Source organism: Zootoca vivipara, chromosome 6 (genome assembly GCF_963506605.1).
Source record: "Zootoca vivipara chromosome 6, rZooViv1.1, whole genome shotgun sequence".
In the NCBI taxonomy this organism is placed as follows: domain Eukaryota; kingdom Metazoa; phylum Chordata; class Lepidosauria; order Squamata; family Lacertidae; genus Zootoca; species Zootoca vivipara.
The window spans coordinates 76,129,272-76,151,309 of NC_083281.1; the positions used below are offsets into that span (position 1 = coordinate 76,129,272).

General features: G+C 45.8%; 2 protein-coding genes across 2 annotated transcripts; both read right to left on the reverse strand.

Annotated features, from left to right (window-relative positions):
- Positions 1–205: 205 nt before the first annotated feature.
- On the reverse strand, positions 206–6,301 carry CFAP107 (cilia and flagella associated protein 107). The gene is made up of 4 exons (XM_035118809.2): positions 5,049–6,301; positions 3,345–3,458; positions 3,063–3,240; positions 206–920 (listed from the first exon to the last, which is right to left on the reverse strand). Exons 1-4 carry the CDS (start codon positions 5,157–5,159, stop codon positions 724–726), a joined length of 600 nt encoding a protein of 199 aa, XP_034974700.1. The 5' UTR covers positions 5,160–6,301; the 3' UTR covers positions 206–723.
- A 1,931-nt stretch (positions 6,302–8,232) lies between these two features.
- On the reverse strand, positions 8,233–20,679 carry LOC118087412 (arylacetamide deacetylase-like 3). Its single transcript, XM_035120028.2, has 4 exons — positions 19,517–20,679; positions 13,250–13,466; positions 10,518–10,581; positions 8,233–9,312 (listed from the first exon to the last, which is right to left on the reverse strand). The coding sequence occupies exons 1-4, from the start codon at positions 19,691–19,693 to the stop codon at positions 8,538–8,540; spliced, it is 1,233 nt and encodes a 410-aa protein (XP_034975919.2). The 5' UTR covers positions 19,694–20,679; the 3' UTR covers positions 8,233–8,537.
- Between the last annotated feature and the right edge of the window lie 1,359 nt (positions 20,680–22,038).

A 22,038-nucleotide genomic window follows, 5' to 3' on the forward strand; every position in this document is an offset into this window, starting at 1 on the left:
TATAAATTTACTAAAGGACCACAGGGAGGGAAACCCGAGAGGGTCCCTACAAACAATGTGAAGGGATTAAGGAACAAGCAATTTGATTTTGTGTTTTTATTTTTATTTTTTGTAGTGTTATTGTTGTGTTTTTTCTTTTTTTGTGCTCTTTTTCTTTGTATTCTGAAAAACCTTAATAAAAAATATTATTAAAAAAAAAGGAGCAGAAGATCTGGGGCCTATTGCAAATGACAGGCATGTTTAGCCTGGAAAAGAGGAGACCAAGAGTAGATACAATATCCATCTTCAATTATCTAAACGACTGCCACATGGAGGATGGAGCAAGCTTGTTTTCTCCTGCGCTGGAGGCTAGGACTTGAACCAATGGAATCAAGTGACAAGAAAGGAGATTCTGACTAAATATCAGGAAGAATGTTCTGATAGTAAGAGCTGCTTGTCTGTGGAACAGACTCCCACAAGAGGTGGTGGACTCTCTTTTCTTGGAGGTATTGAAGCAGAGTTTGGACAGCCACCTGCCACGAATGCTTTAGTTGAGATACCTGCATTGCAGGAAGTTGGACTAGTTGACCCCTGGGATCTCTTCCAACTCTGCAGTTCTATGATTCTATCCAAACCCTTACAACTTGACACAAAACACTCATTGTTGCAGCTGGTTGGGTAAAGATACAACATTTAATTCACCTCTGCATGGAAACATGGATGGTCTGCACCCTTTCAGAGAGACTAAACAGAACTTCGTGGCAGCCACTGCGGAACACTGGCCTCAAGGGTGTGAAACGTGACAGGCCGCCGGCGAGCGACATAGGCTGTACTAGGTGGCTTGACGTAGGAGACCATGTAGACGCTGTTCATCACACCAGGCACGTTCTGGCCCCATTTTTTCACAATGTGCTCGAAAAGCCCATAGTTGGTTGGTGGTTCTGAAATGAGGACAAAGGCAAAAGTGGGCAGAGAAACTGTACTAGTTTCTACACACAGTCATCCATTCCTCTGGATCCTCTGCACAGGCAAATCATCATCAGAATTCAAGGACCACATTACGGCCGGGCAAAAATGCTCAAGGAGGATGCAAAACAAGGCAGGTGAGAGGGTGTGGTCTGGGGCAAGGGGTGTGACTAAGGAGGAGGTGTGACCTGGAGAGAGTCATGAAGGCCAGGTAGAGAGGACCAGGTAGAGAGGACCTTGTATCTGAGTTTCTCCACCCTTGCTCTGGAAGTATTTATTTGAAAGGTCCCCTGCACCCAGAGCAGCTTGCCTGCATGTTAAGATCAATGACAGAGGCTCTTCTCATTTGCCTGCCACTCATGACAGGCATTCGGGACAGGACTGTCTTTGTGGTAGCCCCACAATTTTAGAATTCATACCAGGTGGCCTCAGAGACCCACCTGTTTTCAATGGCTTATCCTTCTTCTCTGTTTTGCTACTGAGCTTCCTGGGATGATGGCCTTGCAAAAAGTTTGCAGTTTCTTCCTGGGCTTCACCCCTGGGCCTTAGGTTGGGTAAAATGCTGGAAACAACTTTGATGTGAATTGTGCCACATTTTTTTTCTGATGTGATTTACTGATTTACCAATTCAGAAACATGACCTAGTCTTTCAAAATTTGAAATTCAAGCCCTCGGCAGCTTGGGACAGGTTTACTTGAATGATCTCCTTATCCTTCATGTGTCCACTCAGCCACTTCCATCTGCACAACTGGCACATTTACAAGTGTCACATAATGTCCGTTCTGCACTTGCAATGAATCAGTGCTTCAGTCTGGCAACGCCAACTCTTTGGAACTCCCAGACTGTTGATATTAAGCCCCCTGGTGCATATTATGCTCTAGGAGGCTTCATTTGGTCAGAATCGAGTATACACTTCCAGCCAGGTAAAGGCAAAGGTAAAGGCACCCCTGACCGTTAGGTCCAGTCGCGGATGACTCTGGGGTTGCGCGCTTATCTCACTCTATAGGCCAAGGGAGCCGGCGTTTGTCCGCAGACAGCTTCCGGGTCATGTGGCCAGCATGACTAAGCCGCTTCTGGCGAACCAGAGCAGCACACGGAAACGCCATTTACCTTCCCGCTGGAGTGGTACCTATTTATCTACTTGCACTTGACGTGCTTTTGAATTGCTAGGTGTGCAGGAGCTGGGACCGAACAACGGGAGCTCACCCCCGTCACGGGGATTCTAACTGCCGACCTTCCGATCGGCAAGCAGGCCCTAGGTTCTGTGGTTTAGACCACAGCACCACCTGTGTCCCTTCCAGAGATAATGAGCCTCCACAGAGCTAAGAAAATTTGTGTCCTGGGCTTTTTAGCCTTGCCTACCCAGGTACTATCTGAAGCCAGATGTGAAATAGGTTGGCATTATTTTCAGCTCTCCTACCCCACTAATGTAAACTGCTTCATACTTTGGTTTGGTTTGCTTAAGCAGCTTATAATTCTTTCCAAGCAAAAGTATCTAACCAATGAACTATCCAGGCAGAAACACAAGTAAGGAGAATATTGCAAGCATTGTGATGCATAGGGCAAAAATAAAAATCTGTGTATTTGGATGACTTTCTCGACATGATGATGATGATGGAAGAAACCTGGCAATGAACCAAAGGCCTTAATGAGAGGAAAGGATGGGCAATCCAAACAGCATGTAGAAGAGATGGGGAACCTGTAACTCTCGGAACGCTACTAGACTACAACTGTCAGCATCCTTGCCCATTGGCCATGCTGGCTGGGACTGCCGTCCAATGACATCTGGAGGGCCACAGGTTTGCTAGTTACAATATTATTTTAATTCAGGGATGGGGAAGCTGTCTGAACATAGTTCAGATGTTGCTGAACTACAGATCCCTTCATCTCTGACTATTGACCACGATCAATCAGAGTTGTAGGCCATCAACACCTGGAGGTTCCTACGGTATTCACACAGGATCCCCGTGGAATAGATACTTGGGATGTTATAATGGGTAAACGGGGCCATATAATAAATGATTGATTGGTATGCATGATGGGAGCAACCTCCCCTGTTGTCAACCTTCAAGGTTGCCTTGTCTCGTTTTTTCTTTTCTTGACATGCTACCACATACCAACAAGCGGGAAGTCTGTCTTCTCTGGGATCCAAGCCATTTTGTGTCTATTCCATTTGCGAAGTGGAGGCAGCAAAGGATTGTAGCCATGCCTATTATACTGATCATCATATTGCGATACTAAGTGCCGGTGGCTCGGTTCTTCGTGGTGGGTCAATATATACTTCTTTGGCAGGCCCTAAAGTATAACACATGCCGAGCTTTAGCACAAGAATCCATTCTGCCTTTGGAGACATGCAGCCCCAGACCTGGATCTGTCTTCACACCCTTTCTATTACTTACATCCAGCTGCTTCATAATTCTTTTCATCACTATTCGGTCTGGACTCTGAGCTGGGTAACTAACATAATCTCGGTCGTAGGTGCTTTCGCCGGTTCCCTCATGGTCACGTATGAACTATGAAAACGCAGACAAGTGGCAGTCACTCTTTGGGAAGCAAGCATGGTTTATTCATGTACCTTGGAGTCCTGGAGCAAAATTCTGACCCTCTCAGATTCCACAGCAGGGGTAAGGAACAAGTGGGCCTCCATATCTTCTTGGACTCCAGTGGTGGCTAGCATGCGACTCTCTAGATGTACCGGTAACAAGACTCCAGCTCCCATAAACCCCAGCCAGCAAAGAGATAGTGGAAGTTGTAGTTCATCAACTTATGGAGTCTGTCTAATCATGTGCTCCCCAACCTCAGTTCCCCAGCTGTTTTTGGACTACAACTCCCATCATCCCTGACCACTGGTCTTGCTAGCTAGGGATGGTGGGAGTTGTAGTCCAAAAACAGCTGGAGACCCAAGGTTGGGAAACCCTGGTCTAATCCTTTCTTAAAGCCACCCATCTTCTGTGAGTGAATTCCATAGTTTAGCTCTGAAGAAGTGCTTCCTATTGTCCTAGATCTCTGACATTCACATTTGCTGGATGTCTCCAAGTTACGGTATTGTGCATAATCCGATGCATAAACACCATGCAAATGTTTATACACCTCTGTCATATTACCACCCTACTGTATAAGCTGGAAAGCCCAATTTTCAGAGCAACTCCCAACAGAAAGTCCAAGATAGTCCTAGTAAAGTGAGACACAAATTCTTGCAAAAACAAAATAACACAAGCAGATAAAACCTGGCTTTCAAAATTACCAGAGAGCCAAAATGACTGGTGATTTCAAAAGGGTTTTCATGTTGTGCCAACAAGCCCTGGTTGCCACTCTGGGAAGAGAACTGTCAGATCCAGGTGTCTCCATTGAGAAGACCCTGCCAGTAGGCACACCCACCTCACCTCTAACATAAATGACATTTATAAAGTCATGCAGGAAGTTGCTTTGGATTAATTCACCCCATTGGTCCATGTAGCTCGGAATTGTGTACATAATCATACGACCTTCTGTAGACATCTGAAGGCAGCCCTTTATTGGGATGCTTTTAATCCGTGTTGCTCTGCTATGTTTTTGTATATTCTCCTGGGAGCCACCCAGAGTGGGCTGGGGCAATCCAGTCAGATAGGCAGGGTACAAAAAATATATTATTCCTAACACCACACTGACTGGAAGCAGCTTTCTGTGGTTTCAGATGGGGGACATTCCCAGTTTTCCCTGGAGATGCTAGGGACTCCTCCTTCATGCCAAGCATCTGCTCTACCAGCTCATCCTGACTCAGACCATGGGTCCATCTACCACAGTATTGTCTACACTGACCAGCAGTGACTTTCCAGGGTATCAGAGAAAGTTATCTCCTAAGCCCTACCTGGAGAGACCAGTGATTGAACCTGCCTGCATCGAGCTGCAGTAGTTGGTTCCTAAACCACACAGAGCTTTATAGGAATGCAAGCCCTTTGATCTGTGCCTAGAAATGGTACAGGAAATTAATGTGTCCCATCAATTTTGTCCCATGTTATAGCTGTTTGGGGTGGGGTGATGCTTCATTACAATCTTCTCCCTCCCACCTCTTCTGCAACCACCTGGACTTTAGTTCCCTTTATTTCTTTCCTTCCCAAACCTACCTTTTTTCTCTCTTCCAGCCAGTTTCCAATAAGTACTTTAGTCGAATATTTGGGTTCTACCTTCCAGCCGGGAGTGTACCATTCCTGTGCATCTCTACACTGAGTAAACATGGTCCCGTTCACATGCTTTGGCAAGGAGTGAACTCGAAAGGTCCTAGACTTCCATCTCTGTATGTGCAGAGCAGGACATTTAACCTCTGATGTTCCTTGGTCTCGGGTTGCCTATTGTTGACCATCCCCATGGTAACACTCCAGGCAACAAGGGATTCTACCGTGGTGAAATCAATTCTACTATTCCACTGAAGGCAACAAAACACGTGTTTGTGAATGGACGCAGAATAAGGGGGGAATGCTTGCTGCTTACCCCCCCCCAAAGATGAGGAATCCAAATCCAGAGGCATGATAGGCTGGAGCTGGTGGAATTGGAATCCAACAACATGCAGATTACCCACAACTGGATTGCAATCTGACCACTGTGAAGATGTCTGGGTTTAGACAGAAAAGGGCACCATCCTATGCATGCCTGCTCAGAAACTACTCCCATTGGGTTAACCTGGAACTTACAATTGGCTAAACATGTAAAGCAGGCACGTCTAACTCCCAAGAGACTGTGATCTACTCACAGTATTAAAAAAACTGGCCGTGTTGTTGAGCTTTATTTAGGGAGCCAGATTCCCTAATTTTCCATTAGCATGCTCTACCTAGTGGCAGACAGCAGTACCACAAATAGCACAATGCGCCAAAGCAAACCTATATTGCCCTCTAGGGAAGCCCAGGTAGCTGCAGTGATGGCTAGGAGTTCCCTCTCCTCACCCCCTACCCAATTTAGGCGAGTAGAAGAGTTTGGATTTGATATCCCGCTTTATCACTACCCGAAGGAGTCTCAAAGCGGCTAACATTCTCCTTTCCCTTCCTCCCCCACAACAAACACTCTGTGAGGTGACTGAGAGACTTCAAAGAAGTGTGACTAACCCAAGGTCACCCAGCAGCTGCATGTGGAGGAGCGGGGACGCGAATCCGGTTCCCCAGATTATGAGTCTGCCACTCTTAACCACTACACCAGTGGTTCCCAACAGGTGGTCTGCGGACCCCCAGGGATCCGCGAGCTATGCCAGAGGGGTCCGCAAGATGCTATTAGAACAAAAAATATATTAAATATATTTCGTATGATAACAGATTTTTTGTTTTGGCCGCTTCCTGCATGAGCAGAGTCTAGCGCAAAACTAGAATTAGCTAGAGGCAGTAGTTCTGCTGTATGCCGTTAGGTGGTGCTTTACAAACACTACTGTTTTGCAAAGAGGCAGCGTGCACATTCTACCAACGCTCACTTCCCCAAGATGCTTTGCGCGCGTCGGCTTCATTTGTGCGCTACTGCGCAGGTACCCTGTCTTCTCCATTCCCCTCCCTCCTCCCTGGCACGCGCTGCCTCTTTGCAAAACAGTAGCGTTTGTAAACAAAGTGTTGTTTTTCGCGGAAGCTACAGTTCGCGTAGTTAAAAATGGACCGTTGGTTAAAAAGTGGTTCATCTCATTAAGAACTGAAAATTAAAACTAACTGTATACTGATGGAGTACTCTGTTGTAACTGTAAAAAACGTATAAATATAAAATATACAAAGACTCTTAATTTGGCTCTCACTTTTTAATTTTAGGATTAGGAATTAATGGGGGTCCTTGTCACAATAGCGGCTCGATGAGGGGTCCTCAAGAAAATTTTGTTGGGAACCCCTGCACTACACTGTGGTTACTACACCACAGTTGTAGTCCAACTGCAACTCTAACTACACTGTCTGATTTTGCCTCCTTTACTCATGCATTTGTTACTTGCCAAGGTAGACTACTGCAATGCATTTAGTGTGGGGCTACCTTTGAAGATGTCTCAGTAGCTTCGGTTGGTACAAAACGGGTTGGATCTCCTGCTCAGAGTTTACCCATTGAAATTAAAAGATCTATGGTATGTCATATCTGCTAACTCCTGTGGGCCTGCTGTGAGTGGAGCTAACATTGGATACAATCTGATGTGCCCATCTGGCTATTGTTTTAGACCAGGTGGTCAGAATGCAGGCACACCAACAACTAGTGGGGTCTTTGCTTCCCCCCTCCCAATATTTTCTGGTAGAGGGCTGGGCCCCTTTGATGACGAGCAGGCGGAGGAGGCTGAGCACAGGATCAATGGCTGGTTCAATGGCTGGCTTCTCCTGAGCGTGAGAGGGGAAGCCATGTCGCACTGGGCTCCCTGCTTGGCCTCCTCCCAGCGACACAAGGTCTCTATCCCCTTTCTCCTTGGTCTAATAAACATCATATAATATCTTCATGACTGAGTGGATGGTGGAATGGGGATTTGAACCCTGATGTCCCTGATCCTAGTCCAACATTCTAACCACCACTCTAATTTTGTTAAATTGTGGGGTAGGGAACCCTCCCAGGGATTTGGGACTCCAGTTGCTCCCCAGGGATACTGGGTACAGACTCCAGTCTTGCTCCTCTAAAAAAAGCATCTAAACATTTGAGGGTTTGTAGGAATGGTTTGCCAAGAATGGTCACATGACTGATCCCCTACGGGGGGAAAGTTGGCACAAAAAGCCAAAAGACACAAAGCTGTTTCCCAATTACCTTGTCCTTAAATTGGCGACATTCAAACATTTATTGAGGTTGCTTCTTTTCCTGAATATCATCCATATGAAGAATTTTTTAAAAAGGGTTCAACAACTTTGGACCATAGGCACTATTAGGGTTGCCACATGAACATAAGTGTGCATAGAACAATTTATTAAACTGTTTAACATGTACATATGGACTCTCTTTAAGGGCAGGGGGATGCTAACTCTTGACTCCTTCTCCAAGATCTTGTAGCTGAGCCAGCGTATATTGTTCTCAATATGTATATTGTTCTCAGTACAGTCATACCTCAGGATATATCCGCTTCATGTTGTGTCTTTTCAGGTTACAGACACGCTGAACCCGGAAGTCCCGGAACGGGTTACTTCTGGGTTTGGCGTGCCTGTGACCTGTGCGCATGTGCAAAAGTGCTAAATCACGCTTTACGCATGCGCAGAAGCACCACATTGCATCATGCACACGCGCAGATGCAGTGCTTCATGTTGCGGTCCTCTCATGTTGTGAACAGGCCGCTGGAACGAGTCCCGTTTGCAACATGAGGTACCATTGTACTGAGAAAAACTCCCTGTGGTTATGAGACCGTGACAGCATCAGTGTGTGTGTGATTTCCATAATCAGAAGCAGCAGAACATAGCTCAATTCCCATTGTAAGCATAAGGTTGGGTGTGTTTCTCTCTCTGTGTTATGCCATGCTCCCCACGGCAGCCATTTTTCATTATGCCGTACCCCCTAGCAGCTATTTAGTGTCATATCATAGCCCCTCCAGGGTAACTATTTTATGACTGGTGCCCCAGCACTCTCTCAAAGCTCAGGATGTTCCCTCTGGTCCAAAATGGTCAGAGATCCCCGATTTAGAAATATGCTTTTTGGTTTTATAAGCTCTTTATAAAATTGACTATCTTGTCCAGCCCTCTTTTACCAGAAGGGAAATTCAACCAGTCTCTGTCGAAGAAGCTTAGAATCCCATGGAACCCACTTTCAATGTGGTACCAAGTCACTGCTATGCCATTGTCCTCCAGTCTTTTCTTGTAGAGTAATCCATCATCTCTCAGGACATCATATTCACAGGTCACGATGCAGGTCTCAGGAAGCAGGCGGACAATGGCATCGTCGGCAAGAAGGGGCGAACACTCTGAAGAACTCAGAACCTTCACTTTGTTGTAGACTTCATCATCACAGGGAACTGTCGCTAGGGGCTTGTAGCCTCTGGTTTTAAATTCGCTCGGGATGTTTTCTGCACTCAGCCATTTCTTGTACTGCAATCTCAGGTTCACCGGAACATGAGAGCCTTCCAAAATATCTTCGAGGAGTGAAGCTTCTCCATTCACGTGTTGCAATATGTAAAAAGCAGCCCGTTCCCTGAATAAAATGGGCACGGCGTGGTTTTGCTGGTATGAAGGCAAGTTGAAGTCTACAGCCTGGAGGCCTGGGTAAATGAGGATCTGTGCACGTACTTTTGCAAGGCCTGGTCTATTCACTAAACTCTGGGAGATAGAGGCAGCCAGGCAGCCGCCTGCACTGTCGCCAGCAATGATGACACAGGTGTTGTCCACACCATAGTCTTCTGCAGTCTCCAGGAAGTGGGTGGTGGCAGCAAGGCAGTCGTTGAGAGGGGCTGGATACTTGTGCTCAGGAGCCAGACGGTACCTAAAGAAAAATCAATCCACAGTAAATCATCCCCATCTGAGATTGTGTATGATGCTGCTGCTTTTGAATGATCAAATAGTGGCCAGTCCCCATAGGGTGAAAGGCAGGAAGCCCACCAGCAGGTGGAGCCAGAGCCATTGACAGACAACTACCACTAATTCTACTCTTTCCCTTTATCTCCTCTCTGCTCTTCTTCAGGAGCAATGCTGAGATTAAGGAGGAAGCAGACAAACCATACAAATATATTCTACCCTACATCCCAAAGAAGCTAAGGGCGGCCAGCACACAAATGAAAAAAGTAATTAAAACAGGCATAGGCAACCTTGGCTCTCCAGATGTTTTGGAACTACAACTCCCATGATCCCTGACCACTGGCCCTGTTAGCTAGGGATCCTGGGAGTTGTAGTTCCAAAACATCTGGAGAGGCAAGGTTGCCTATGCCTGAATTAAAACATCGTAAGAGCAGGTGCAATACAGATGCAGACTGTAAAATAGATCTCAAAAGGTTTGTTGCAGGAGGAGTATCTTCACAGCACCTATAATATTAACAGGAGGAGGTAGATGCCACAATACCAATGACCTGCTTCCTACATTGTGTGGAATGGACCTCCTGATATGATGGTATTGGGTTGGAAATAATAAGGCAGCAGGGCTTGGAGGAATCAAGACCGAGGTTGGTGGTGAAGGGCCCCATTTCCCCCTATATGCCATTTAGGCACATGGGCTTACCCTCCATGGCAGTGGCATAGCATGGGAGGGGGCCACAGGGGCAGTGACACGGACGCTATTAGGCAGTTGAATGCTCTGTTTCCCTCCTTCCCACTCCATTGCTCTGCATGGCCCTAGGCGCTGGCAACCCACGCTACACCACTGCTCCATGGGCAGGCAGACTTGGAAGTTGGTCCACAAAGGGAATGTTCTCCTTGGGCTGCAAAGGGCGCCCTTTCCCTGAGGTGAGCAATGCTGAGCTAGATAGACAAAAGGTCTGGCATGTACAGTGGGTTACCCGATTTGCTCAGTGCTCTTTGGAAGGTGGATAGAGAGCTGGGGTAAGTTGTGGCTCACGGGGCAACCACACAATTAGGTTTCCTTCTCCAGCCGGCAAGTGAGCTGCTCTTAACATTTTGCCATGCTGTGGTTGAGTAAATGCTCTATCACAACCACGGGGGGCTGGGGGCTGGGTGGGGCGGAATACATTGACTTACTCCACAGACACAACCACAGATTCACTCTCTCGGGCCAAATAGCGGCAGATATTTTCATGGGTTTCTGAAACGAAAATATTCCCAGAGTTATCCATGTATTTATTCACTACCCGTTTCCCCCTTTTTAATACGTAGTCATAAAGTAAGCCATGGCAGGGTTTTTAAGCATTTGAGAAATATAAGACATACCCCGAAAATAAGCCATACTTCCGCGCCGCGGAAACCAACCCCCACAGGCACCTCCACTCACAGAGTCACTCCATGCGGCCGGCACTGCAGGAGCGTGATCAGCTGTGAAGCGGCGCTCCAAGAGCTCCGCTTAACAGCTGATCACGCTCCTGCCTTGCTGGCTGCATCCCCGCGCTCCGCCTTCTCGTCCACCGCCGTCCCTGCTGCTTCCGTGCTTGCCGCCACCGCTGGGCCCACTGCTTCTTCCTTGCCTGGCCCGGCCAAGGAGCTTGGAGCACCCTGAAGCGGCGGGCGGAGCGCCTGAGCCAGCGGCCTCCGCCTGGCCCGGCCAAGGATGCCTGCCGCCCCGCCACCCAGAACCGGTGGCTGCTGCAGCGCCGAGCACTCAAGAGAGCAGCAGCACCCTGAGCCGTAAAAACCGTACTGGTAATAATAATAAAAAAGACATCCCACCGAAAGTAAGCCACCCTGTGTTGTTTTTTTAGGGAAAAAAGTTATAAGACGGTGTCTTAAAAAAGGGAAAACACAGGTAGTAAGATGTGATATTTGCTTATGTACCTCCCAGGTGCAACACTTAATGAGAAGAACCTCATCACCACCTGTAAGGGGGTGGTCTTACAGAGAACAGCCACCCCTCATCAAATCCAGCTCTTCGAATGGCTCGAACAACAGTGGAGGGACAGGAGAAAGGAAGGAGGAAGTGAGTGGAGCAGGCTGGGGCTCAGGCAGCACACAAGAGCCCTACCTGCAGCCTATGATATCAGCAAGGAAGGAGGAGCTAGCAGAGAGTTCCAGCGGGGAAACAGCAGAGGGGCGTCCTTTCAAATTCACCCCGGAACTGAGGCGATCAGCGGCTCGCAAACGCAGGGGGGCGGAGATTTGGGGTCCCCAACCTACTCTGCTGGGGGAGGAGCCGAAAAGCGCCATTGGGAGAATCTGATAGTACTGAGTAGACATGTTTTCATGAAGCTCTTGCCTTGTAAATAACTTTCACAATAAAAGCACCAAAGACAAGATGGTTTGGAGTGTCGTTGCTCGAGGGTAGCCAGCAACCGCTCTGACACCACCAAAAATATATGTCAGCAAAATTAACAGAGAACAAACTCCCTGGGGATGTTATCGCACTATATTCATTTGACAAAATAGAGAAAATAAATATGTTTTTCCCCATGATAAGGAAGAGAGGGAGGGAAGGAGGTACAGATACCATCAGGGCCTGCCCCAGTCAGACTCCATCCCCTTTGGCCAACAGTGAGAGGATGTTAGAACAGTACAATTGTAGAATTGCATTACTGTAAACCATATAGATATATATATCCCAAACCTACAGTTTCTTCTAGTTCCAAAATGCAGATCTCTGCCCCGCCTCCCAAAATATTTTTGTCCATTAGTTTCCAGTGACTGAAGGAAGAACAGAGACTTAAGGTGGGCTAAATTAGCAAGTTAATTACAGGTGAAACTCGGAAAATTAGAATATCGTCGAAAAGTACATTTATTTCAATAATGCAACTTAAAAGGTGAAACCAATATATGAGATAGATGTTGTAATTGTAATTATTTGTCAATTATAAATGGAATGTAATTAATGAAATGTAATAGTGTTTATTTTTGCATTATTGTAACTATTTGTTTTATTTCTGTGGAATTTCCAAAAGAAAGCATTTGTAAAAATTAAAAGAAAATTAAAAAATAATAAGTTGCATTACTGAAATAAATGCACTTTTCGACAATATTCTAATTTTCCAAGTTTCACCTGTACAGGGGGAACTAATAAATAAATAAATATAACCCCACTGAAAAGTGGTCCAAGATGCAAAGCTCCAGCCTTATACTAGAAAGCCTTGACCACCCCCTTCTGATTTTTAAGTCTCTTCAAAAAGATTTCAAAGTTTTTCCTCTAGAGCCCATGAGGACTAGAAGGTTGATGTTGTTTCTCTAAAGCTAGGATGGGGAACCTTTGGTCCTCCAGATGTTGCTGGACTCATCACCTTTGGTAAGGCAAGCTGGGGCTGACGGGAGTTAGAGTTCAGCAACATCAAGAGAGTTAAAGGTTTCCCACCCATGCAGTGTTTCTGCAACTCCCAGCTCATCCAACAACAGCTAGAGTCCCAAGTTTGAGAAACACTATCTCACAAGGTTGTTGAGAGGATATAATTGTGGGGAGAATTGTGCAGGTCAACTTGAGCTTGTTGGAGGGATGGTGGGATAAGAAACGAAACGAAACAAAACAAAACAAAACAGCAGCAGCAACAACAACAACGATGCACAGAAATCAACAACTACTTTGAAACTTGTCAATAAATGATAGCTGCAGCTAGGATTGTTGTTAAGGCACATCCTGACTTCAGAAAGTCCCCTTTGGCTTGAGATTATTTTGGGGGTGGGATACTTTGGGGTTGGTAGATGGCTGATGACTTTGAGGAGAAACCTTATTATGAACTGGGTCTTAATTCAGAGGAGATCTCTCTGCAAATGCTCTGTGCATATGTGTTACCCCCACTTCATTCAGACATTGACGCAGATTAAGTTTGGGCATAACTCACGGATGCTTCCGAACACCCAGCCGCCTCCATGAAAGAACACGACCCCCCTCCTTCGGCCAGCAGAGGGAGTCTTTGGTTGGTAAATCCGGACAGGCACATGCTTAAACTTTGTGTCTTTAATGAAGAGTGCGTTTTCTTTCCCCAGTTTCCGGCTGTTTCGCACAAACCGCACAAACTGGATTTGTGTGCAGATATGTAGGTTTTCCAAGATCCTTCCCTATTGAGAGTGGGACAGAAAGAAGAAACAAAAGTCATATAGGAATTAACTCGTGGCAGGTTCATCCAAACAACTATTTAGATGTTCAAAATCTAAGAATCATAGTGCTACCCAGTTTGGATGAAACCTACCTAAAACAGTTGGGGCATGAGAACAGGGGAAATCATTTCAGAATTATAACATTATAGGTTATGAGGTGGACGTGCCAGATTTACATATAAGCTAAACAAGCTATAGCTGAGGGCCCCACTCTTTTGGAGGGGCCCAAAAATATAAAGAAAAAAACCCTGGATGTACAGTGGTACCTCAGTTTAAGGACGCAATTGATTCTGGGGAGCCGTTCGCTCCCCGAGCAGTACTTAAACGGAGTGCCTCTTCCGCGCATGCGCAAAGCGCTGAGAGAGTGCTTCTGTGCATGCGTGCACCGTGGAACATGGAAGTAAACACTTCCGGGTCCGCGGAGTACTCAAACCGAGAGTACTCAAACCACAGCAGACTTAAACCGAGGTATGACTGTACATTTCCAAAATACAAGATAAAAAGCAAATAAAATAAAACCTACATACAGCGACAGTGTTTTGTGTTGCGAAGGCTCCAATGACGTAAGTAATGGGCCCTGCCTGCTAGCCTGCTCCCTAAAATATTCATTACAAAAAACAGTGACAGTTTGTTGTTGACAAAGGACAGCTGGACATATAAAGGGCCCCATTACCTTCAGTAGCTTAAAAGGTAAAGGTAAAGGGACCCCTGACCACTAGGTCCAGTTGTGACCGACTCTGGGGTTGCGGCGCTCATCTCGCATTATTGGCCGAGGGAGCCAGCGTACAGCTTCCAGGTCATGTGGCCAGCATGACAAAGCTGCTTCTGGCGAACCAGAGCAGCACACGGAAACACTGTTTACCTTCCTGCTGCAGCAGTACCTATTTATCTACCTGCACTTTCAGTAGTTTAGGGCCTCATCAAATCTAAATCTGGCCCTGCATAGTGGATATGAAGAGTGATGATATAAGAGAAGATTCCTTTTTTTAAAAAAATATGCTTTTTATTAGTTTTCTTACATAACAAGCACACACACAAAATTAACAAAAATAATAAAACAGTAACAAAAGGAAAAACATACCTACACCCATAAATCCATACGTTCTTACAAAAAAAATCCCCTTACACCACCATATTCTTAATTCCCAATTACTTATCTTTCCCAATAGAATTCCGTCTTTCTCAAAGCGGGTCTGTCTTATCATTTTCTTAAAATGCTTCTTTGATCATTTTCCCATTTCTTTTATTATCTGAATGTTATACTTACACTCTATCTTGTAATTTGCACAAACGTAATCAAAGCATGCCCAGGTGTTGACTTGAGGACACTGTTTTTTTAAAAAAGATTCTTTATATGTTTCCCACTCTTTTTTGAATTTTTGGTTTGGCTGTCTCCTAATTGTCTCTGTCATTTTTGCCAATTCGAGATATTCAAATAATTTATCCTGCCATTCCTCTTTTGTTGGTATTAATTCTTCTTTCCATTTTTTTAAAGCAATTAATATTCTTGCTGCTGTTGTAGCATATAAGAATATTCTCCTGTTTTCATTTGGGATATTTGAGTCTAGAATGCCCAAGATGAAGGCTTCTGTTGTTGTTGTTGTTGTTTCTTTCTTTTTTTGGTCTGCTTGAACATTTTTTTCAGTTCCTCATAAATAATATCCCAGAAATTCTATTTTTTTTTTTTTTTGCAGCCCCACCATTCCTTCTGCCTGTTTACACCTCCAGCAAGTATTAGATCTTGTTTTATACATCTTGGCCAGTTTGTTGGGAGTTATATACCACCTATAGAACATCTTTCTATAAATTTTCCTTTAGTGTATAACAGGCCATAAATTTCCATTCTTTATTCCATAATCTTTCCCATGCTGATAGTTGGATATTTTTACCAAAATCTTTAGCCCACTTAATCATTACTTCTTTCGCCTCTTCATCTTTCACCTCCCACTCTAAAAGAAGCCTGTACATTCTGGACATTACTCTTTTCTTAATTTGTATTAATTCTTTTATCTATTTTTGATTATTCCGTTGCAAAACCCTTTTTCTTATCTATCTTAAAAACCATGTTTAGTTGATAATATTGAAGCCAGCCCGTTACGAGATGTTTTATTTCTTTGATTCCCCCCCCCACTTTCAGTTTATTATCTTCTTCTTCTAATAGGTCTTTATATGTGGCCCAGTTTGTTTCCATATTTTTTTCTTTTCACTGCAATGGCCTCCAGAGGGGATAGCCACCAGGGAGGTTTGGGTTCCAATAACTCTTTACTTCTCCCATACCTTATATAGTGGCTTCCTTATGACATGATTCAGAAAGCCTCTATGAATTTTAACTTTTTCATGTCCCAGATTCCTAACTTGTTTTAAACTAAATAATCTTGCAACGCATGAACAAGCCGCATACAAACATCGGCTTGCTATGGACAAAGTTAATGATATCTGGAAATCCTTCTTGCTGTATTAGGTTACGTTTAGGATAAGTACAATAACAACCTTGTAAATGCTTTTTTATTTTCTTTTTTCTTATTTATTTATTTGCATGGGCGTATATTAATAATTGTTATTCTTTTCATCTTATATATACAGTGGTACCTCTACTTACGAATAACTCTACTTACAAATGTTTCTACTTACGAATGGAGCTCCATCCGCCATCTTGGATGCGGTTTAGATAGGATTTTTTCTACTTACGAATTTTTAGATAGGGTTGCTTCGACTTACAAATTTTTCCTCCCAATGCATTCCTATGGGATTCGACTTACAATTTTTTTCGACTTACAAATGGGCGTTCGGAACGCATTAAATTCAGAAGTAGAGGTACCACTGTATATATAATATTTTTTTTCCTATTTTTCAATAAAGAATATTAAGAAGAAGAAGAAAAACCTAGCCCATCCAAGAGAAGGAAATCTCTAATCTCTGCTGCCTTGGGATATATTTGGGAGAAGAACAGGCTAAACTGTAAACCAGGGGTCAGCAAACTTTTTCAGTCATGGTCCGGCCCACTGTCCCTCAGACCTTGTGAGTGGCTGAACTACATTTTTGGGGGTGGGTGGGTGGGATGAGATGAACGAATTCCTGTCCACTATCCAATTAAAACTATTTAATTAATTCAACAACATTGATGAACTCGATCGAGCTTTTGAAAGTCTGATACTCATTGGCACCTACACTACATCCCTCTTGCTTCTTAGCACCCCACCCCCCAGGTAATCCCACTGCCCCTTTGGCGAACCGCTGGGCTAGATGAACAAACTAGCTTTATGGAAGGCATGCTTCAGCTGATTGCTTTGAAGAAAAGGCAGCTGTGGCAACGGAGGCTGATCCACTGGCAGGAATGGGGCCCTGCTCCACCAACCTCTGCGAGTCCTTGCCTGCCTGCCTCTCCTGCCTGCTTATCAACTTCCTCCACCACCACCTTAATCTCAGTGTTGTCCTTGTTGAACTCAGCTAAACTTGAATTCCTTGGCTCCATAGAACTGTACAATTGTAGAACTGTGGAGCTGGAAGGGACCCAACCCAGGGACATCCAGTCCAACCATGCAGTGCAAAAAAATCAACTTTAACAAAATCCCCTATAGGCAGCCATCCAACCTCCAATGAAAGAGAGAGTCCACCATTCTCTGAGGGAGTCAAGTCAGTTCCATTGTCAAACAGAATGGTTAGTAGGAAACTCTTTCATTATAATTTGAATCCACTGGTTTGGGTGCTACCACCTGGAGCAGCAGAAAGCAAGCTTAGAATCATATAATTGTAGAGTGGGAAGGGATCCTGGTGGTCTTCTAGTTTAATCCCTCCTCCTGCAAGACCGGCATCTCAACCTTTGGTCGCTCATCCAATTTGAAACCATACAGGACTCTGCTTAACTTTGCAAATGTGCTGGCAGTTTTATTGCTGTGCCACTAGGAGGCCAGCTTGCTCCATTATCCATGTCACAGCTCTTCAGGTATTTTGAGGACAGCTCTCCTATCACCTCTCACTCTCCTCTTTCCCAGGCTAAACATCCCCAACTCCCTCAACTGTTCCTCATCAGGCTTAGTTTCCAGACCCTCGATCATCTTGCTTGCCATCCTCTGCACACATTCCAGTTTGTCAATATCCTTCTTAAGCAATAGCTCTGGTGCCACCTTTCTGATTCCCACCTTAACACTGGGTAGCAGCTACCACAGAGCTGCAGAATCCCTCTCTAAATATGGCATGGGGCCTACGCTGGAGGAAATCCGTCCACCTGATAACTCTTATCTGCTCCTGAAAGGGTAGCATGTAGTAAGCAACACTTTCAAGGGCAAACAGCAGCCCAGGTGTGGGTGGGTGTGCTTCAGCAGGAAAGAGAGTAAGCGGGAAAAGATTAAGCATGCCTCCCTCATCTCACCCCATGGCATTCTCTGTGGTGGCACCTTGCCAATGGAGCTCCCTTCAGTCTGTGCTCATCGCAGATATATTTTAAGAAGTGACTTCAAACCAGGCATCCCCAAACTTCGGTCCTCTCCAGATGTTTTGGACTACAATTCCCATCATCCCTGCCCACTGGTCCTGTTAGCTAAGGATCATGGGAGTTGTAGGCCAAAACATCTGGAGGGCTGCAGTTTGGGGATGCCTGCTTTAAACCATAGGTAGGCAAACTAAGGCCCAGGGGCCGGATCAGGCCCAATCGCCTTCTAAATTTGGCCTGCGGAGAGTCTGGGAATCAGCGTGTTTTTACTAGAATAGAATGCGTCTCTTTATTTAAAATGCATCTCTGGGTTATTTGTGGAGCATAGGAATTCGTTCACCCCCCCCAAAAAAATACAGTCCGCCCCCCCACAAGGTCCGAGGGACAGTGGACCGGCCCCCTGCTGAAAAAGTTTGCTGACCCCTGCTAAACCATTTTATCAGGCAAGAGTTTTGGACTCCCATGAGATATACCATTTCCTTGGAGTGCAATTTTATTGATATTATTGCAGCAGTTCTGGCCATGCTGACTTTGAGAGTTTAACTTCCGTTTTACTTCAGCGCAGCTGTTTCATCTGTTAATGTTTTTGCTCCCTGGGCTCCAAACTGAATGATGGGCAAGATATAAAGGTCTTGTGTAATTGCGTTGTTTTTTTTTTTTAAACTGTGTTGACTTTCTTTCTCACAAAGTTGCTTCTTTCTCGTTCTATCATTTATTCATTCTACCGGTAAGTCTGCCTGTGAGCCTGCTACAACCATTACTGCTCCCACAGCAGGCAGTAATTGGCGTTTGGATGAAAATGTTCCAGAGATCCTGTCAAACACCATTAATAATTTTTAAAACTCTCTCTCTCTCTCTCTCTCTCTCTCTCTCTCTCTCTCTCTCTCTCTCTCTCTCTCTCTCTCTCTTTCCATAGCTGTCAAGTTCTCCCTTTTTTAAAGCGAAATTCCCTTATGCTGAATAGGCTTCCTCGCGAGAAAAGGGAAAACTTGACAGCTATGCTCTCTCTCTCTCTCTCTCTCTCTCTCTCACACACACACACACACACACAGAGAGAGATACTGTAGCTGTCACATCCAGACTGTTTAAAGCACACGGATTCTCCCAAGGAATCCTGGGAACTGTAGTTTGTTCCTTACAGAGAAGTCCCAACAAACTGCGGTTCTCAGGATACTTTGGGGGGAAATCATGTGCTTTAAATGTACAGTGTGGATGTGACCAGAGTCTCACTCAAGTCACTGCAGAAAGTTGAGCGAAATGCTACCGGTAGTCCCAAGCAGCTACTCTGAACCTGGAGGGTTACTTCAGCATCAGAGCCAAACTTTTTTGGGTTGCGTTTAAACACTGCCAAGCTCGTTCCTTTCCCTTTCCCTCCTCCTGCCCAACAATTCCTCTCTCGTTAGATCTCTCCCTCTCCGACAGGGGGGCGCCCACTTTAGCATTCGCTATGTCGGAGAGATACAGGTTAAAATCAGGAGGAGAGCGCAATGGCGCATGGGGTGGGGGTGGGGAGGCGGTTAAATTTGTGGATTTCCCGCAAGTTACCACCTCGCCTTTGGATGGGGCGCTGCGATCCACTCACCAGGACAGACGCGCCAATCAGCGTGGCGTGAATGATTCGCAACTTGGCCGGGTGCTCGACTCCAGGAGGGATCTCCGAGTTGGCGTAATCGAAATAAATGCTTCCCAGAACAAGCAGGAGGAACGCTGCCAAGAGGGCAGCCACCAGCAGCACCAGAAACGCGTGCAGGAAGCCCATGTCGCTGCGGCTCGGAAGAGCGCCTGCTCTCGCCCTTGGATTTTCCTCCTCACCGAACTTGGTTTGGGCTGTAGATTATTTCCTGCTTTCTCCCGTGGCTGCGATACTCAGGTTGCCGGCAGCTGAAAGGAGCGTCCCTAATCCCCTCCCACGCGCGGGAGGGAACGAAAGGCAAGCCCAGGTGCCTTCCGAGAAGCAGAGAGACCGACCGAAGCCTCGCATGATTCGATTGCCACCCCCAGAAATTTAAACTCCCCCTCCTCTTTCCCATGCAAGCCGAGCAGAGGAAGGTGTTGTTGCGCGTGCAAAGAAAGAACCAGCGAAAGATTTCCGCGTCCTCAAAGTTGCTGAACAGGTTAACAGACTATTGAGACACCCGACCAGGAAGCGCTGCAGAAGGCACGGCAAAGTGATACTAACTTAGGCTCAGGACCTGGCCTAGCCAAGTATTTCGCCTCTGTTGCACCTCATTGCGTGGAGAGAATGATTAAATCTAGGAGTCTCCACAGCTCCAGCAGAGGTGGAGAACCTCTGGCTCTCCAAGTGCAATTGGATCACAACCATAGCTGCCAAGTTTTCCCTTTTCTCGCGAGGAAGCCTATTCAGCATAAGGGAATTTCCCTTAAAAAAGGGAGAACTTGGCAGCTATGATCACAACCCAGATTTTTTGTCCAGGATGAAGGCTCCAGAGGGCCGCCATTGAAGCTCCCAGCCTGTGTGTGTGTGTGTGTGTGCGTGCGTGCATAAACGCGCGTGGGGTGGGTGCGTGCCAAACTGGCTCTTTGACTCCTGTGAAATAAAGCCTAGTTTTGCCCCTGCTAGTTGGGACTGATGGGAGTTGGAGTTCAGGTTGCCCACTCCTGTCATGAAGGATGCCTTGTTGAAGAAGAACTGGTACAGCTCCAAGCCTCACCTCATCAACTTTTTGCAATGCTTGAAATGTACAAAAGCACAAGCAACTACTTTGGTCCTTGCAACAAATTGGGAGTTGTGGGTGGGTTTTGAACCAAGGATCAGAGGCTACACAATCATTTTCTGAAACTAAACTCTCTCTCTATTTCTCTCTCTCTCTGTGTGTAGGAAGACAGGATCACAATCACTGGTCAAGCCCTCAGTACTTTCAGAATGTGTGTAGGGTTTTTTTTAAAAAAAGAAAGTATGCACAAACAGAAGCCGATTTTGGTGCGACTGGCTCTGCTGCACTGGGAGCCAACACTAGAGGGCGCTGCAGGGCTTCAAAACTATAATGCAGTGAAGGGAGCAGAACAGAAGACGAGAGGCAATGGGGGTGCTGAATTTTAGCTTTGCACAAGGTGCTGCTGAAATTTTAAAGAACAAAGTCCGCCACTGGCACAAATGTGTGTTGAAGGAGGGGGAGACTGGTGGGCACAGTCCTGTCCCCTATATGTGTGTTTAGTAAACCACTCCATAAGTTCTCTTAAGAAGTCTTATCATAGCATAAGAGTTCCCCAGGGCTGCTGAAATTCAGAGAGACATATTCTGGGCCCTGCTACCAACAGCCTTGTGACCCAGGGGCACTGATTTCTTTTAGTTGTTTATTTCTTATGCTGCTTCTCATTCCAATGAATCACAAAGCAGCTTACAAACAATAAATAACAAGAACAACACAAATGCAGCACAAATCATACAGAACAATTAACGGCATGAGTAAGGCAATTGCCACCCATAGAGCACCGTCGATGAAACAACAACAAAAAAATAAGCTAAACAGCACAATTGCAACAAGTCAAATTATAGGATCCACAAAGTACTATGGCATTCATAATTTGTAAAACAACAGCCAGAAATAAACCAAGTGCTGCCAAATTCATACACATACGCTCCCCATCCCCATGATTCAAAATCTTTCATTTGGTTCATTAAAAGACACATTCACATATTGCCCGTGGCCAGTGGCGGAGCTTCATTCTCCGGCACCAGGGGTGGAGAGCAGACAGGGGCGGGGCTAGCGCGTGTTCTGGGGCATGGCGCGCCCCACGTAGGGGCGGGGCGCGCGTTCTGGGGGCAGGGACCACTGCCTGTGGGGGCGGAGTGCCCAGCTCGGGGGGTGCAGCCATGATGGTCCCCTCAGGATCACGCTGCCCATGGGCGGAGCGCCCCTATCGCCCCTCCCTTCCTACGCCCCTGCCCATGGCAGCAAGACTGTCCAAAAGTTTCTTTGGACCGGAGGTGAGCAGCTGAGCCTCTTCTTCCCAGAAAAACATCATGGCAGAGTATAAACCCAGTGGCGGAGCTTCATGCTCCAGCACTGGGGGGTGGGGTGGAGAGCAGGTGGGTGCGCTGCCTGCAGTATATATCCTTATATATACTAGTAACTATATATT